This window comes from Prosopis cineraria, unplaced genomic scaffold (genome assembly GCF_029017545.1).
Source record: "Prosopis cineraria cultivar Desert tree isolate PC_DT_omini unplaced genomic scaffold, ASM2901754v1 PC10, whole genome shotgun sequence".
Taxonomy (NCBI): Eukaryota; Viridiplantae; Streptophyta; class Magnoliopsida; order Fabales; family Fabaceae; genus Prosopis; species Prosopis cineraria.
Window position 1 is genome coordinate 36,478,248 of NW_026555341.1, and position 19,391 is coordinate 36,497,638.

At 32.7% G+C, this 19,391-nt stretch overlaps 1 protein-coding gene across 2 annotated transcripts; it reads right to left on the reverse strand.

The window, feature by feature from the left end:
* Window positions 1-325: 325 nt before the first annotated feature.
* LOC129322252 (auxin efflux carrier component 3-like) lies at window positions 326-4,943 on the reverse strand. 2 transcript variants are annotated; one of them, XM_054968434.1, is made up of 6 exons: window positions 3,366-4,943; window positions 2,951-3,266; window positions 2,310-2,395; window positions 1,725-1,882; window positions 1,375-1,451; window positions 326-1,262 (listed from the first exon to the last, which is right to left on the reverse strand). In XM_054968434.1, the coding sequence occupies exons 1-6, from the start codon at window positions 4,597-4,599 to the stop codon at window positions 1,196-1,198; spliced, it is 1,938 nt and encodes a 645-aa protein (XP_054824409.1). In that variant the 5' UTR covers window positions 4,600-4,943; the 3' UTR covers window positions 326-1,195. The 2 variants fall into 2 exon arrangements, with proteins under 2 accessions (XP_054824409.1, XP_054824408.1); XM_054968433.1 differs by having other exon boundaries at window positions 2,951-3,275.
* Window positions 4,944-19,391: the final 14,448 nt, after the last annotated feature.

Consider the following 19,391-nt stretch of genomic DNA (forward strand, 5'->3'; position numbering starts at 1 on the left):
TGTAATACTAATTAAGTATAGATTTAAATTTATTAAATAAAATATATTTTTAAAAGTTTATATTTCGTTTTGAAAAAATAAAATTGTTAAATATATTTATTAATATTTATTGATATATATAATTTTATTTAAAAGTGTCTTATAATTTAAAATAAAGGAAGTAGTGATTAACTAAAAGATGAGTGCAGACAACAAAATGTTTTTAAACTGTTATGATTTTTTTTAGCATAAGGAATAGATTTCACCAACCGTAAATATTATCTTTCTCACAGTTTGGAAAGCAAAGGATAGACTTATTCTAACCAAATTGTTACTTGCACAAGAGTTGCTGATATGATGTACTATTTTCATCACAAATTTTTTGAAGAATTTGAAAATTTTACATAACCCAGAGCAAGAAAGGAGACAAACGCAAATAATTGCAGAATTCCCGGACAATCAACGACAAATACCATCACTAACAAAATCAAAACCTAACCAAATAATTTTTTTCTTTTTTCTTTTTTAATAAAAAATGAAACATTCTTCAAGAACTTCAATTCCAATTCCCTTGACTCTAGCACCCTAGCCGAATTCTTAAACCTTCTTTCTTAGTCACTTGACCCTTCATCAGACTCTTCATTATATATATATATATATATATATATAAAATTTACAATTCAGATTCAACCTTCTTCCCTGTTTTCCTCTGTTTGTCTCCCAAATGCTCGACTCGGTCCCGTCGATCTTCAGCATCGTTTTGAAATTTAGATCAACTGCACCCCTTCAATAGGGCAATGACTTTTGAATTTCCGACCAATCAGACAAGTTTTTTTTTCTTCCCCAAAAATTTTGCAATATTCAGAGATCTCGATGATTCAAATAGGTCCACTATTTATCTCCCTCAATATTTGAGCATCAACAATCCCATCTCTAGCCATCTCCATGCAAGCTTGCTACCTTCTGAATATTCTTAAGTAGAACCAAATTTATTGAAATTAAATAGATCAAGTTAATCATAAATAAATACATATACAAGGATGCCCGAATTAAAGAAGTCATCTCAGTTTCCTTCGGAAAATTTGCCTGACATACCTGTATATATATTTTTTTGTGATTATTTTGATCTATTTATTTTTGTCTAAATTTGATATACCTAAGAATTTTACATGAATTTATGAAGATATTGAGAGCGACCTTTGATTTGGGGCAAAGTCTACAAGCCAAGAAGAATGTAATAGACTAGAGTAATTGGTAGTGCTATTAGCATCCCAAATATAACCCTGCAAATTGATTTTAAAATTTAAAAACAAGTCAATTAATTTGATTTATGAGTGAAATTAAAAATAAAAAATGTTAATGAATTTATACATATAAGAACATTGTATTGCTTACGCGGTGCTGAGAATGGCTGGGTGGACATTGTACTCTTTGGCAAACACAAAGGGGACGATACCTTGTGGAAGCGCCGCCTATTTTCCGACCAATAAATTAAATTTCCATAAATCATCATTCGTACATACATAAGATTAAAACTAAAAAAAAAACATTGCAAAATCAGTATTAATCTTCATGCATACTTTTTGCTTCAAAAGTTTATAAAAAGTGTTTGAAATACCAAATATAACCTTTTCATTTTACAAGACAACAAAGGATTATTTTAGATCCTAAAACCATGAACATTTATTTTAAAATTTTGTCCTAATTATCTGAGGAAGAAGCAATTCGAGGATGATTGCAATTACCTGAACAATGGCTACACGAAGAAGGTCACCACGGAGACCGATGGCGATGGATGCAGCTGCCATCACTGCCGGGCCGGTGAGGAACCGGATAGCCATGGCAAAGGCAGCGACGGAGTTTCCACATGCAATGATCTTTGGTTGAAGAGCCATAAAGAGACCTATGCATGATTCAAATCCAACAAACGTGTCAACATCCACATTTTTTTTAGTTATAGCAGTGAAAGAAAAATAGAATCAGGGGGAAAAAGAGACTCAAATACCATATATTCTTTTAAGAAATTAAAAAATAAGTGAAATAAAAGAAAGTGGACCAGGACTTTCATTTGTATCGCTTTCATCTCTTTAATTGAAGGGAACACTGAATACGAAATCATCTAGATTGTTGTGTGAGCAAGTGAGGCAATAGAGAGAATGAAAACGAAAATGAAGGAAAGAATATACGCGGGAACGTAACATTAAATAATTTGCTGAAAATTTGGGGCAGAAAAGGAAAGGGACTCGACCGAAGTCGTTTATGGAGAAAGGGAAGTAAAGTGTCGCTTATGTAGACATATCAATTAGCTTGAAGAAACGGCAGCCACTCACCCAAACTGAACATAGCCATTCCAAGACCTGCATCCGACAGGATTGAGATTGACTTCTCTATTATTTTCGGCATCTTCACATCCCACCTGCTTTTCATCATTCATCACCATCATCAATCCAATATATATTACAATAGTTTTGAAATCTCTGTGCTTCGTTCAACATTCAACATGCTGATTTGTATTATTAATCTCAATAATCTAGCACGAAAATGATGCCTAATTTAATTATACGGCCAGCCGGTTTTAACTTAGGAAGACCACTTTTTTGGGGAAAAAAAGTATTATTCAGTTCTTTACCCAAAAAAAATTATATGAGCGACGTTTATGGACAAACATATCATATGTGGTGCTGAATTACAAAGATTCGCATACTATTTTTTCTGCTTGAAAGAAAGAAAAAAAAAACTTACTAGAAGCAGCTGGAAAAGTTTTGTTGTTTGATTATTAAAAGAACACACGAGTGTGTGACTTGTGATTTTTTTTTTCCTGAGGTAATCAAAAATAAATTTTTCTCAATGATTGATGTTCAAATCAAAACTTTTATTATTTGTCAAAGAAATTAACGTGATTATCAATTGTATCAATGAATAATTTACTTTTTTTTTTGGGAATTTTTGATTGATGGATGGAGTAAATTACCTGAAGGCAATGAGGGACCAAATGACACCGATGAGGCTTGAGTATGTGTTGGGGTTGCGGATAAGCTTTCGCCACACCATGATCAGTATGAGACGCGTGATCACACTCGCCGGCGGCATTTGTTTTCCGATGCCGGACTCCATTGCTCCGCCGGCTTTCGGTTGCAGCTCTGCAGTTGAACTTGATCCCAGCTTGTTCAGTCCAGTGGATCCCTCTTTCTCTTTCTCTTTCTCTTCTTCCCCTTCTGTCGCAGCTGCCTCGTCTTCTCCTCCTCCCTTCCCCACAAGCTTCAACTCTTCCCCTCCAAACTCTGCATCTGGAATAGCTTCCATTGAACCAATCATCATCACAATTACTCAATTAGCAATTTAAGAACTACATAATGAATCTGTTCTGTACTCTGCATATTTATTACCTTTGTTTAATTCCCCATTTTGATGAGGGTGATGGTCGTCAGCCACCAGCATCCGAATTTCTTTGGCCCCCTGATCGGAGCGTCCAGATTGATCCTCGGAGCCGCCGCCAAATACGTGCAGTCCGGCACCGCTGCCGCCGCGTTCTGAGACGGGCGAAGCGCTTGAGCTCCACACAAACATGTGAAGCTCTTTAGCGTCGTGACTTGCTTTCGCACTGTTCGGAGCAGGAGCTTGATTTTGTTGTTTGAGACTTCTGGAGCTTAAGTTAGATGATGAGAATTCTGGATTTGGAGCGGGGTACGAAGATGGCTGTTGTGCAGGGTAGAATCCCATCCGAGGAGAGTTCGCCGCCTGAGCCGCCGTTGGAACTGTACAGTTTTCTTCGAAATTCGACGGTCTTGATGGTTGAACGGAGTGTAGCTCCGTCGAGCCTGTGAAGTTTGAATGTCTTGGTCCCGTTGGGTATCCCATCATTGAGTAGAAATCTGCGTGGTTGAAATTGGACCCTCTCGGCGTCGGATTCCGAGAAGAGCTCAGGCTGTAAATCTCGGCACCGGTGAGGTTCGATGGACGGGGAGTCATCATGAACGACCTCCTTGACGCGTTGGACTTTCTCACCGTCACGTGAAGCTTCCCGTCGTCGCCGACCTCTGCGTCAGTCTCGAGGAAGTCCCGGCCATCAAGCGAGACCACATCAGAGTCGACCTTGAACGACACGATGGACGCCGCGGTCTCCGGGAACTGCTCCATGATCAGCAGCTTGGCACCGCGATACTCAAAGAGAAACAGCAAGAGAGTGTACCAGATGATGCACTGTAGCACTACCACCTGAATCATGAGGCTGCCGGAGTAATCTCCGTACATGGCGATCAATAGTGGAATCCCCATCACAAGAGTGTTGGGCAATGTGGACAGCGAGAAAATGGTGATCATCCAATCGAGACTTCCGGTCTTCGTGAAGTTCGTCCAGATGCCGAGCGCGACGAGCATGATGATCTTCTGGAGTGTATCGGCGGCGATGAAGCGCATGTTCATCTGGTACGGATTGTTGATGGAGATGAAATGAAATGAGAGAAGAGGGACCGCAAAGATCGCGACGAACCGGTTGATGCCAGAGCACTGATCAGGCGAGAATATCTTCCACCACCGGACGGAGCCGTAGGCTAAAATCATGGCCACATACAGGGGCACCATCGCCGAAAGAACTGTGTAGAGATCTTTCCATGTAATCATTTTCTAATTTACAGTAATAACACCAAAAATCGAAAAGTTTTTCAATGAAGGAGATATGTAAACATATATGTGAGAGACTATGAAACTGTGGTTGAGGTTTAGGTCTAATGGTGGTGGTAAGGGAGTGGCATGATAGACAAAATAAGCTAGAGGAGGGAGGGTAAGATCGGAAGAAATGAAAATAAAACCGTTACGTAACTAACTGAGTAGGAGATTCTTATATATATATGTATATATGTTCTGCAAAAAACTTGTGCCTATGCTCCACTGGTGTGTGGGGGTTTCTTCTTCTGATTTTGGAAACGAAGGCTTTTAGTGAGAGAAAGTGAGCGTTTTGAAAGAGAAGCAAGAGAGTGGGATTTACGGAAGGTGTAACTTTTGAAGGGTATATATAGGCCACACGCTTGAGTAAACACAATAGCGGTGGTAGTTCTTTTTTAATTTTTTTTATATCCTATTTTTCAAGGGGAAACATGTTTTTTAATTTTAAAATTAAACTAAGTTTAGTATGCCTTGCAAATTAGTTAAGTTAATTATTTGTAAAAAATGTGTGTGTTGATTTCCTAAATACTTCGTTTAATTTTTTGCATTGAAAACTAATCTTAATGATGAAATCCCTTTAACATGTGCAAACAACCTGAATAGTTTAGAAAAAAAATTATAAATTTTGGAGACAAAAGTGGACCGATATTTTATATTTAGGATCAAAGCAAGTCCCTCAACTAGCTTTTACATCTAGAATTGGATGGAGTGTGTTTACGTCATTCTAGTTCTAAATATATAAAAAAACATTTCTTTTTAACTCAAGTGATACATGGACCAAAATTTTCTTTTGATCTGTATGAATATAGATTTCTACCCAAAAAAAAAAAAGTAAGAGTGTAGAGATTGAACATGATATAACTTTAAACAAATTGAAATATGGCAAAAGTACGTCACTGGTACTATTATAATCAAACCAGCAAGAGCCATTTTAAAAGTAAAAGATTTGAAGATAATTAGAATTATTTTGAAGGAGAAATTAAAGTGGCCATTGAAATTAGAATGGTTGTGATATATGGGGAAATAATGAGGTTAGGCGCCGGGGGGACCGGGGGAGCAACCACGTGGTATGGGCATGGCATGGTTAAGTGAACCCAAGGTTGGGCTCACATGTAACTACGCACAAAATAAAAGGTTCAAATGGGGCCATGTGGTGAGCGAGGGTTTTGGGGCGATAACGTTGAAGGACCAATGCTGGGCAATATTTAGTTTAATTTAAAACCTCTTGCAAATTGTATTTTATTATCAGAAAAATAAAAAAAAATCTTTTTAAATTATATAAATGATAATTTGATCTATTAAAATATTATAATATCGATGAAGTATCTAAAAACCTCTTTATTAATAACCTTTTTTTAAAAATAACAAAACTCTATTATAATTTTTGTTTAAAGAATCATAATTTCATTATGTGAATTGCAAGAGTTGAATAAGAAATCATAACTTATCAAGTGTAATTTATATCATTGAAAAACAAGTCCCAATCACAACTTTTATTTAAGAAATAATGACTTTTGTTCTGTAAATCGCAAGAATTAAATAAAAAAATCATAATTTGTCAAGTATAATTTTTATTATTGAAAATTTTTTCAAAATAACAAACTTCATTCACAATTGTTGTTTAAAGAATCATAACTTTTCTTTAAAAAATTAAATAAGAAATCACACTTTCAATAAAGATAAAATAGTTTTTTTTTCTAAAAAAATTATAGACAAAGAGGTCTTTATAAACTTTATTGGTATTATAATATTTTAAGGGATCAAATTATTATTTACATTATTTAAAAATATTTTATTATCATTTTATTTTAATTATATTGGAGAACCAATTCAAAACACCTAAAAGTAGATTTTTTTAAGAATAAAATTGTAAGTTTAAGTATAAACTATTTTTTAAAAATACTAAATAATTTATATCACCAGTGATATGAAATAAATTTTGAACTAATAAACATAGGGCAACGGGCTCCTACTGTTAGTTTTGAATAACTGACATTTGTCTGACAAATTGTTTGACTTCAAAAAATTATCAAGCCACATGTTATCTTTTCATTTGATCCCCTCATTTGTGACTCTCTCTTTCTCTCTAAAAAAAATTTCAATAGCAACATCAACTGCAACGTCCTGAGTCATTTTCCGACAATTGTAACAAAGGCGAACACAACAACCACAGCCTCCAACTCTAGTGATCATGACAACTACAAACACGGCATGCAGCCTAAAATGATAGCATCAAGCAAGAACAAAAATCGAAAGGTGGCCTAAATGCAATTCAAAATTTTAGCTCCAAAAGCTCAAAGCATCCAAAATTTGCAAAAGCATTTGAAGAAGTAGAAAATGACATAAGATGAACAATTGAATTAGGAGAAAGCATGCCTAAATCTTCGCACCCATAATTGAAAATCTCCTCCTTCACCATAGCTAATGGTTCTCTTGAGCTTAAACCCAAGAAATCTTTCTCCATTTCATAGCGAAAAGCAAACTCAAAAGAGACCGCACCTCCAGTTTTTGCATCCATCAGAATCGACTCCATCATCCGTAAATGACCCGTCGCTGCCTGCCTACCACCTATGATCTCTCTCTCTCTCTCTCTCTCTCTCTCTCTCTTCAGGTGTTCTTAGTCTGGGCGTGAATCCAACGATGGATGTTGCATGAGCCATGTTGTCGAGCACTCGCTTCTTGGTCTGGGTGTGAATTTGGCAGCGGACAAGGAAGATGAAGCGGGTGGGTCTTGGAGAATGGGAAGGGTGAATAGGTGATGCTCGCCTGGGTTTGAATTTGGTATGAAGTGGACGAGGAAGATGAAGGGGGTGGGTCTTGGAGATTTTTTTTATTCATGATATTTTAGGTCTCGTTTGGTACTTCACCAATGCGAGGGAATTAAGCAAGCCTTCTTCCTTCAACACTCATCGGAGCCAGCAAGAGAGCAAGGAAGAGCAGAGAAGCCAAAGGGTCAAGAGGAAGAGAGAGGGTCAAACGATATAAATGGGCCCCACAATGTAAAATAAAACATTCGTTTAATCAAAATTAATGATAGGTAGCCATTGCTTCATTTTCATTTTATTAGCTCAAAATTTATTTTACACCGCCTTATAATATAAGTTATTTAGCAATCTTTAAAAAATAGTTCGTAATTAAATTTATATTCTTATTATTTTTAAAAAATATATTAGGATGGTTTGAACTTGTTTGGGATAGGATTTCTAGACACTAATGAACTTGATCTAAGCCCATATTTGGGCCATTATTATTATTAGCAGAATGGGATCATAATGAGAGGCAAAACCCCTGGGTTTGGCCTTAAATCCATGAGGTGGTTAACATGAACAAGATTAAGTGTGGATCACCCAATTGATAGGGATAGTTTCAATATTAGAATTTTTAATAATCCATCACTAGGTGTAAGGATTTTTTACATTCAAGTGTCTCCTGATTTGTTTATAACTAACTATGTCGTTTTGATTGTGATCTTATGAATTCAAAAATATAATATGTAGCATTGCCGCGGCAATTTCATGAGAGGCACATATCAACTTCCCAGGCCAGTACCCTGAAATTGCAAAGCAGCACATAAGAGTGGGGAAGAAGGTCAGCGACTGCCATCTTCATTCTTCAATGGTGAGAAAAATGGATTCAAAGGGGTTGACACTCTTACATCAAGCAAGAGCACATGCTTGTGTATCTTACACAGAACTTCCCCAGACAAACTTCCTGAAGGTACCTGTTACCTCTCAAACCTCATGGATTTTCAAGGAAATTATGGTCCAAACACCTTGAGACTTTAATTTTCAATTGATCAACTCGATCAGGTAGAATTGCCTCTGGCGCGCTTGATCAGTAAAGTTGCTCCAACACAGTTCGCGCTAAAATAGAATTACCATGTACACAAGCATCATGTGATCCTCAAAGAAGAATTTATTCTTCAAAATTTGGAGGTTCGCTATTTTTCTGAGCTGTCATGGCACGGCCTTTTTTTTTTTTAGCAAAATTGAAGTTCAATAATTCTTTGAGTTATTTCATCTTCTTCCTTACTCTTCCATGCACCCATCCAAACCCTAATGTGGAGCTTCTTTGCTCTCATCATTGGCGACACAGTACATATATAACGAGTAAAAGTACGATATATGCTTGTGTGTGTTTTAATTTCATGCTAATTAAAGAACAAGGGAAAAGCCATGAATTGGGAAAAAAGATTCTGAAAAAACAACACAATCTCAGACATATATAGATATCGTACATAATTGTTCCTGAGTCTGTTATTATTGTTGTACTTTTTTTAGCACTCTATTATTATTAATTATCGTCGTTGTTGAAAGACTCTACATGAATTTAGTACATATATAATCTATAGTTACCAATGGTGCACGTAAAATAAACTTCGATTTAATTTTTCTTAAATAAGATGAAGCGTTAGTACTATGAACCAAATAATTATATATTAAAAAAATTAAACTACATCTCTATTTTGCATATTAGGCATTGTTTAGAAGTCTCATGTAACATGTAAAGTATTTTATAGAATATTAATCATTAATTATATTCATTTACGACCGAGCAATTAATTTTGAAATACTTCAATTAGAATTTTAGCTGGATGAAAATCAGATATTAAATATTCTTAAGATCAGAGGTTCAAGTAAGAGTAGACTTAAGTTAATATAAGAGGGATAGAGCTAGACTTAATAACTAATACTCCATCCATTAAAAAATGTAAAGTATTTTTTGAGAAGTTGGATATTTAAAAATGTATGACATTTTTAAATCTTTTGAGGTACAATCATTGCCTTTTTTAAAAGTGCCCCTATTGATAATGACTTTATATTTATTGTAAGGTGTTTAATAGAATTAAATATGAAAATATAAGGTTAATTTAAAAGTAGATAACTACTTTATTGGGGGGTGAGATTTGACTAAAAATTTTTATATTTTTTAACGGAGAGAGTATGTAATAAAAAAAATATAATGACTCATAAACTTGACTTTTAAGGTTTTAAATTAATATGTGTTGCTCTTCTACTTTTCTTGCCCATTTGTTTTCTCTCTTTGTTTTCCTTGCAGTAGTTCCCAATTCCTGACAATATATATTATATATTGAAGCATATAAATATCTAATAATACTTTATATTTTTATCATTTGTTTTGATATTTCATCTATTCCATATATAAGTGAAACTAGCCAAGTGTTCCACATTTAAAAATTTAAAAATAAATCATGACATATGAAATTTAAAAAGTATATAATTAAATAGTTTAAACTATTTTGATATAACCGAGCATACTTAATATAATAATCTAACAATAAGTTTAGAAAAGATTTAGTCAAAGGATGTGGTTTAGCTGACGAATTGCGGCGGGCGATAGAAAATGTTGATGATAAGTTTAGACTAAAACTCACAGCAATAAAGGATCCAAATCTACTGAAAGAATATAATAATGGAACAATCAATTAATAAGCAGGAATTAAAATGATGAAAGAGTCAAAAATATGAAGAGAGAGATTTTGATCATTGTTTCAACGCAAGTCATATTCATTATAGACCCAAAATAACTGTGCATATAAAAGTTGTCGCAGTAGTGGTTTCGTATAAGCAAGTCCTTACTGTCTCTTCATCATCATCACATTGTTCCACCACTTTCCTAATCTTTCTTCTATGTTGAATTTGTTTCTTTGACCCGCCGTTATATGTTGAAAAACAACAAGATTTATGTAAACTTAAACCTAGATTTCACTGAATTTTGAAATTTTTGTTAGATTCTTAAACTTAATTAAATAACATGCTTGATATATTGCTAGGAGCTATGTGCAAAAGCGTTCCGGAAGATCTCCCACTCATTTTTTTTTAAATTTTTTTGCAGAACATACTAGAGTGTTTTGTGGAGAAAAGCGCTTTGATATGTTCACCTTATTAGAGCGTTTTTTTTTAAATATTCTTCTAAGTTTTGGCTCCACATTTAAGAGTATTTTTACACATAAGCATTCTAGAAAATTTTATTAACATCGTTTTTCAACTTTGATTAGTGACATATGTGTAGAGACTTCCTCAATATATCATCTCATGTAATAAAATCTTATTTTCATGGGCAATATATAATTAAAACTGGAAAAACAATATATATATATATATATATATAAACATTTTCAAATTAATGAATTTGAAATTTCTGAAATACTTAAAAAATGAAATTAGAAAAGAAAATAGGAAGAGAGGAATAAGTTTCATTTCTGCGTAACAACTAAAGAAAGAGAATAATTGCCAGAAAAAGGAATAACATTTATAGGAGTTATTTAAGTTCTTAATTAATATATATTAATACATCAAGTTATTCATATCAGAGAAAAAGAAGAGTGACTTTTGAAACCAGCGAAGCAAATCCAAATTTGTTTGGAGCTATAATATTAATAAAAGTAGTGTATTAAATTGAATCCAAATTACATTAAAACAAGAAAAGAACATTTGTTTGGAACATTGGTCAGAATTTGAATGCCATTTGTCAAAAGACCTAGCTACCTATGGTTAAAAAGCCAATCAAGGAGACCTACTAAATTAATTTAAAAGTGACAATCATCGAATACACAAGTCATTCCTTCAGAGAATTATTATGACTACACAAAGTCAATTTCCTCCACTAAATCGAGAATAATTGAATAATATATCTGTCACTGACATATATGTACATTTATGATAAAGCTCAATTCCATAAATATACAGTGCTACTTAAATTTTCAAACAGATAAATGAATTTAATATATAAACCAATTACTATAGAGTGTAGTATCTCTGAAAATGGTCAGCTTTGGAATAAAATTAAAGGGGATAAAAAGCGGTTCAGGGAACAAGAATAAACATCTCGCATGGAAACTAATTAGCTAATTAAGTAACCTCGATGATACGGGTAAAAAAGGTGTCTGTTGTCGGAAAGCACTACAAATTATTATTTAATAATTTTTGTCACAAATTTATATTTTAAATTTAGGTAACGTTATCATACCAGGCCAATTAATATATCCAACCCGTCTCTTTTAATTAATTTTTAGGTATTAAAGGAATATTAAAAATTGCTTGAATTTTAAATTACAGCAGACTCCATTTTAACTCAAACATCGAAGTTCTCCTATAACGCAGAAATCAATATCATTTAGATATATAAACTTACCTTCATTATTCGTTGTCAAAAAAAATTATTTTTAAAAAAATTAATTTGCTAAGAACCAAAAAATGAAAAAAAATATAGTAAATGGGTAAAAACGAGAAAAACTATATCTTAATTCAAAAACTCACAGCTCATTTTCAATTTTTTTTTCATCTTATTGTATTATTTATTACATGTAACTGTATCCCATTGCAAGGCTTCTCATATTAACTCACTTCTGCTTACAATTGAACCAACCTAACAAATGTCTGTCTCATGTTATCCAAAGTCATAGTTATACACACACACACACACACACACACACACACACACACACACATGCATGCGGATATAGAGATTCTGGTTTGGAGGGTAATAAATCGATAGAAGCAAAGTCATAAATGAGCGATTTGAATGTTAGAAATATTTGCGGGCGCACTGTTTACGCAAGTTTGAAGAATAAAGGAATCATTTAGAAAGGAGAGAAGAAAGAAGTGGTTAGGCGAATTAAAGGGTCAAATAAAGAAGGATAGAGATGAGAGATAGTCATGGACATGTGAGTGAGGGATCCAGAAAAGCAAAAATATGAAAAGGTCTTGTCCTTCGCACACACATAAATAATGTAATGGTCCCCGTACGACGTCGTGGTTGGGTTCATAGATCCATGAGAAGATGATGAGTGGTTCTTCCAACAAGTGCTATTTACCTTTAATCTTTTCTTTTCTTTTTTTCGTTTTCTCTCTCCTCTCTCTTTCTTAGCTTTTCTTTCCTTCCTTGCTTTCTTCCTCCAAGTAACCAAGTACTGCATCTATATATACACATATATACAACATGTGAGTCAAAATCTGTGAGCTTGTCGTATGTGTTGTGTTGCCCCCACCGTCCGGTCTCCCTCTGAACCGCCCCTCCATTAATTCACAACCACTGTTTATCTAACTTAGCCGGCCGGTCTAAACCGCGCCCCCGCATCAATGCATTTATAGTTGTGTACATTTCTAAAAACATGGGCTTACTTGGAATCCATGGGTATATAAATCCTCTCTATCACTATCCCTCCCTTTGTGTGTGTTCAATTATATATGTGTGGCTTTGATGAATTAAACTAGCAAGTACCAGGAATTTTTTAGTTTTTTAAAATTGTATCTGCTATTAATGTGGTCCCTCAAGTTTAATTTTTGTATTAATTTGGTGCCTTACGTTTTCTTAAATTAAAGGACTAAATTAATAAAAATTAAATTATGAGCCCAGATTGATAACTTATGCAAATTTGAATGACTAAATTTTTTATTATTCCAAAATTTTGGATGGAAATGAGATCAAAAGAGTGTTACAAGTATTTTAATAATCAATAATTGAAGAATTAAGCACATGAAATGATCCATGTAAGGCTTAACTGAAGGTCTATATAGTTATATGTGTTAGGTAAGAAATTAGGGTTTTCCTTATCGCGATAAATATATGCATAAGTATATAAAAAGTATTGAAGTGATGGTGAAAATTATGTATGATATGATGGACTTAATAATATGATTTGTATGTCCTTGACGTTAGTTAAACTTTTTCTTATCCTATTTATAAATTACTTTTAACATATTTTATTAGAACCATGAAAAACTTTAATTTTATTAACTCAATTTTAAAATTTAATAATTTTTTATCTCTACCACTTAATAATGATAAAAAGAACTATCTTTAATAATTTTTTAATATTTAATAAGGCAGCAAAAAGAAAAATAAACGTAGAAATAGTGAAGTGCTCTATGAATAGGATTAAAATTAATTTTCTCATTCTATCCTATAAATAGGATTAGATAAGTATATCTTTCTAAACAGACATGTGAAGCAAATCTTTTTGAATGAAAATATATATCAATTATGAGATTTAATTTTCTTTACTTTGAGTGTTTCTCATGAATAATAATGCCATCATCATCATGATGAGATTCGAAGTGTGGGGGAGGCCATTCCTTCTCATGATAAGATCATTGTTGTTTAAAGTTAAAAAAGAAGAGGAAGAAAGATTTTTGCTTTTCAATGATTTTCAGTGTAGAAGGAACTGGAAATTAATTAAAGAGCCTATTGAGTTATTGAAGAACTCGAAAGGAACACTTGCATGCCAACCCACTAAGTCTCTCCTTTCCCAATAGAAATAGTACAGTAAAATAAAAGCATTCTTTGCTGCTTCTTTTCTTTTTCAGATCTCAGAAACCCCTTGACTTTATGATTCAGTACTATAATGATCGAGGCCCTTTTGCAGTTTTAATTATTAAACAATTTAGGACCCTAAACACATTTGGAGAGTCCAAATGATAGATCCAAGGAAAATGTGGGTCAAAGAGTACGAGCATGGTAGGTTTCTGAGTCGTAATATACATGATATATATCACTATAGATATATTTTCATTTATTTTTACATCTCAATCTGTTTAGGTTCAATGTGTCGTTCACTCATTTAGCCTTCACTCTTCAATCTTCATCATCAACTCTCAAATGTTGTCTCTTCTCTCTCTAGATATGTGCATGTGTGTCTGGTCTGTGGAATCTATAATAGTGAAGATATATTCCTGCAAAGCTCAACATCATGCAGTGCTTACTTGGGTTGGCCTTCTTCCCTTTATTATAGGTTATTATTTGCTAACAATTGATGTTGATTGAAACCAAGTTATCTCCTATTGAAATAACAAATGGCATAAATCAATTATATAAAATCTCATCACTTCCATGATGTACAAGGTTAGATTAATTATCTGCCACTCACAATCATGTGTTCCCCATTTGAGTTGATGCCTGGTTATTGACTTATTTGTAGACTTGTAATTGTAATTGATGTAACTTAATAATTAATTTTAAGTTGTTGTGATTTATGTATTATCATATTATTTTGATTTTAATTTAGACTTAGACAATTATATGATTTAATATTTTAATGAATATTGTTATATAGATATCTCTCTTACATCTACTAATTACCAAGACATCCCTTCCTGGCCTTGTCCCTATTCCAATGGGATAGAGATAACTTTTGAGATGGGATAAGATAGAAAATGGAACAAAAAATTAGCCCTAATCATTTTTTAGAATAGAATATGGAACATGGGTGTTTTGGTCCTATCTCATCCCGTCCTATCCCATGAATATTCCTATATTGGATAATAGGAGCATTGAGGTTTAGAAAGATTGTATAAAGTCCTATGAGATCTAGAAACCTATATGAATCTTAACTTTATTTTTGGGTAGCAAAACGGTGATGATTTTTTTTTATCTGTGGAAAATTTTAATTCGAATGTTTTGGGAGTTTCAAGTGTTGAGATCCAATGTCCCTCAGTATTTTTTGGATCACCACCAACATTCATTGGCCCATTACTGTAAAGTCTGTGAGTACCAATGCTGGATATGGGGTTTTCTTTTTGAGAAACAAGCTTTTGGAAAGATTAAAGAACGTGATTTTTAAAAGGGGTTGGTTAATTAGGTAATATTTTAAACTTTGTTTCAAGTTTCAGAATGGAAGTTTATTTATTAGACCTAAAAACCTCAAAAGTATGGGAAGGAACATTCTTCTATAATCTCGTTTGGCCATCCCCATGCTTCTAAAAATGATAAAAAAAAAACTAATACCACGAATTTTAAACATTCCACAATAAAATTTTAAAAATAATGTAAAAATAAAAAAATTAATGAAAATTATAATTAATTTTATCCCAAGTATATTCATCAAAAGTAAATCAAAAGCAACATTTTGTTAAAATTATGAGTACTTAATAATTATACATCTTATTTAGTAGTTTTCCAAAAAATTGTATTATTTTTAAATGATAAATTATATGATTTTATACCAGCAATCCCATGAAAACAATCAATGTTTAAAGACATTAACAAATAATGTGTACATATGCACGTAGGATATATCTCATACACATTCCTACCGATCAGCGCGGGCTGGATATCTCCGCGTGTTGGCATTTAACTTGGCCAAATTTAGAGCTCGGCATTGTTAGGCTTTTATGTTGATCAGGCCCAATAAACGGGGGCCAGAGTAGGTTAATCGGCCCACTATGCAATTAAGAGAACTAAGAACAGAGTAAATTGAACTGGGAGAATACTGTGAACTTTCAAAGCTGAAAGACCAAGGGGAAATGAGCTTGACTATTTCCATTTTCTACCGTGAAATAAATTTCAAATCCTGGGGCTGATTGTTATTTTTTTCTCTCTTTTTTCTTTTAATAAATGAAGCATTCGACACTCTTTCAAAGGGTTTATATTTTAATAGCAGGTTCCAAATTAAATTTCTGTACTGGATATGAGAGATTGTTAGTTTCTGACGGTGGATTGTGTCAGAAAGAGAGAGAAGCAAAATAAAGACTGGATTTAAAAAAAAAAAATGAACAGACAGTGTAATAAGTGAGTGGATTTTTAATATTGAGCATTTTCTAAAAAATATATGAGACATTAGGTAATTCTTATTTTTTATCCAACTATATCTTCACTTTATTTATTATTTTTTTGAAAAAATGATCTATTATAATTTCAATTGTTATTAAACCAGTTACATAGATTATTTAATAAGTGTATAATTAAAAATATATATAATTTTTAAAGGATTAAAAATTTCAACTAATTTTTTTTAGAACATTAAAATAGTTAATAATATACTTTATATAATGGACTGATGGAATAAGGATTAATTTATGATATTTAGTTATCTGTTATTAGTTAAAAGTTGATAAAAATGATTTAGTACAGTAAAATTATAAATTTTATAATTTTAAGTAAAATATAATTTTTATAAGGAACTTAAGATAACATTTAACTTGAGCTCACGTATAAATACTAACCAATACTAACCGCTTAAGGTATGTTTGGTTTACTCCTCAACTGAAGTTAGGGGTGATCCCAACTTCAGTTGAGGAATAAGAAACTCATTATAGTATCTCATATCTTGTTTGGATGGAAAAAAAATGTTAAATGAGCCTCTAGAGTAAAACTAGCGTTACAATAGAAATTAACTAATGGAGCTTTTCAACGTAACACTCATTAGAAACGTTAGGGGATATTGAAAGTTAAAAATTGTCAGATTGTCTCTTCTCATATCCTCTAACGCCTAACCAGATCACTCGCCCGTCTTCTTCCTATGTTCAAGTCCTATTCATCTTCTTTATTCTATCTTCGTTCAATTTTCACAAGCACATCCGTTATTGCCTTTCCTTGCTATTCTCACCGTTCGAGGATGTGCCAACAGAGGTCGATGACCTAATAGTGCACATTGTTGATGAGGACAGCAAGTTCATGATTAAGGCTCCATTTTGTTGTGAGGACAGGTTGGATTTATTGTCGAAACAGATCAAAACCCATTGAGCTATGTCAATTATAATATAAGGATTGAGAGAGGAGTGTAATGAGTGGAGATGAAAAGAAGATTGAAAAAGAGGTGAGGAATAGGTTGGGGAGGAGGGATTCAGGGGCTGCCGTGAACAGGGGTTAAAAAAAGACATCCAAATGAGAAGGTTAATTATAATATTCTATTATAAATATAGATTATAATATTATAATTATTATAACTTATTAATATTATATTATAAGTTATATTATAATACATATGACTTAAATATAATTATTATTAATAAATATTTATAAAATTGTAACAATTTCTCTAAATCTAAACATTCTAAATTACAACATTAAAAAATAATTATAATTATATTATGTGAATTATGATTTATTAATTTATTTTACATTTGCACTTTATCTTTTAATCTACTTTTTTAAAAAATTGTAATTTTATGTTTAATATTTTTAAGTAGTTACAAAAGTATAAACAAGAAAATTCATGTTTTTTTTTATCATTACATATACCAACTAACTTTTAAATCAAATTATCCAAATAAATTTTAATTTATTCAACTGACTTTAAAAAAACTATTTAAATATAAATCACGTTAAAATTACAAATTTTTTTCTAACATCAATTTATTAATCTTAGTTGACTCTAACTTGTAAATTTTTTTAATCCAAACACACACTTAATCAGACAATCAAGACGTGGGGGGAGGAAGCAAAAATTGCGCGTGAAGACAAAGAAAAAGGGGAAGGAGGAAAACATTGACAAGGGGAGGGCATTTTTGGTATTTAACTGTTTTAGGCCTATACATAATATCTACAAAAACGAAATTGGAGGGTATTTTTGCTGGTGCACTATTCATGTAGTCATCGAAAATTTAGATATAAAATCGTTGTTTAGATATAAAATTTATGTATTCACCAATAAATACTAATCAGGCGCTGACGAGAGTGGGGAGGAACCAAAAATCAATATGCTTACAATTGGATTGATCATTAAACTGGTCAAAACACTAAGTCATGGATTAGTGGTTTAATCAGAGTTAACCGGTAGTCAAATCGATGACAAACCGATCATAATTAGATTTAAGTTAGATCCTTATCTACTTTTTTAATAAATTTAAGTTAATTTTCACTCTTTTGATCAAATTTAACCCCTTAGACATTTTGCATAAGTGTATCTTTCTAATAAATTCAATTAACTAAGCCTTTACACAATTTTGTATAAATCCCTAATCAGTTTCTTTAGTTAAATGTAAAATGATCAAAATTCTTCTTAGGTTCTTTTTATGTGCAACTCGGCCTATGGTAAGCCTAATGCATAATTTTATACACAAGACATTTTATCAAACATTAACCAAACATATTTATGCATAGCTAATGTAAGACACAATCAACATACATAAACATATTTTATATGAATTATAATGGATTGGAGAGAAAATTTTCAGCAACCACACAAAGGAGAATCAAGGACAATCCGGAAACCCGGAAGCTTCCTATTCCGGGCAAGCGCAACATCCTCATTACCAGTGCCTTGCCTTACGTCAACAACGTTCCTCATCTCGGCAATATCATTGTTGATGTCAGTCGTCTATCTTAATTTTCTTCCCATAAAAACGTGTTTTTATGATGAATTTTATAAGATTTATGTTCTCTGTTGAGTTTGCACCAATTTCATGTTTTGGGGTGGGATGGAATATCTGTTTCTTAAGAATTTCTCTTGATTTAATGCATGACATTACTAGTATGTCGAAGCTTCTCTGTATATAGGGCTATTTTTGCATGATGTTACGGGAAAAAAAAAGAGAGAACTTGGCACTTGCTGTGGCAACTAGATTGCTCCATTTTCTTACTTCCTATCGAAAATGGAAGAATATTATGTATGTTTTCCTGTATAATTGAAGAGATGGCCAGATTTTATTTACTTTTCAGGATAATCTTCCTTTTTTTGATTTTTTTTAATGATAAAAATGTTTGGTCTTTCACTTATGTTCATGCGTGAAATGAGCATAAATGTTATTTTGATGTTGACCAGGTGTGTTGAGTGCGGATGTCTTTGCTCGATATTGTCGACTTCGGGGTTACAATGCCATTTACATCTGTGGGACTGATGAGTATGGAACAGCAACCGAGACGACCAAAAGCCATCGAAGAGAAGTGTTGAGAATTTGTGACAATTATTTTCTATGAAGTTATTTTGCATTTCTTTTTTAGAATTCAACCTAAGTTGTTATTGGTGGGGTTTATGGAGTAACTGAGTCGTATTAGACATGAAGGTTTAC

What these genes read in the sequence shown, in the direction of transcription:
- LOC129322252 (XM_054968433.1), bottom strand. Translation starts at nt 4,599, where the DNA reads ATGATTACATGGAAAGATCTCTACACAGTTCTTTCGGCGATGGTGCCC. An exon ending in AAATGGGGAATTAAACAAAG is followed by an intron (nt 3,276 to 3,365) that starts GTAATAAATATG and finishes GTTCAATGGAAG; the next exon opens with CTATTCCAGATGCAGAGTTT. An exon ending in TGGTCCCTCATTGCCTTCAG is followed by an intron (nt 2,396 to 2,950) that starts GTAATTTACTCC and finishes GATGAAAAGCAG; the next exon opens with GTGGGATGTGAAGATGCCGA.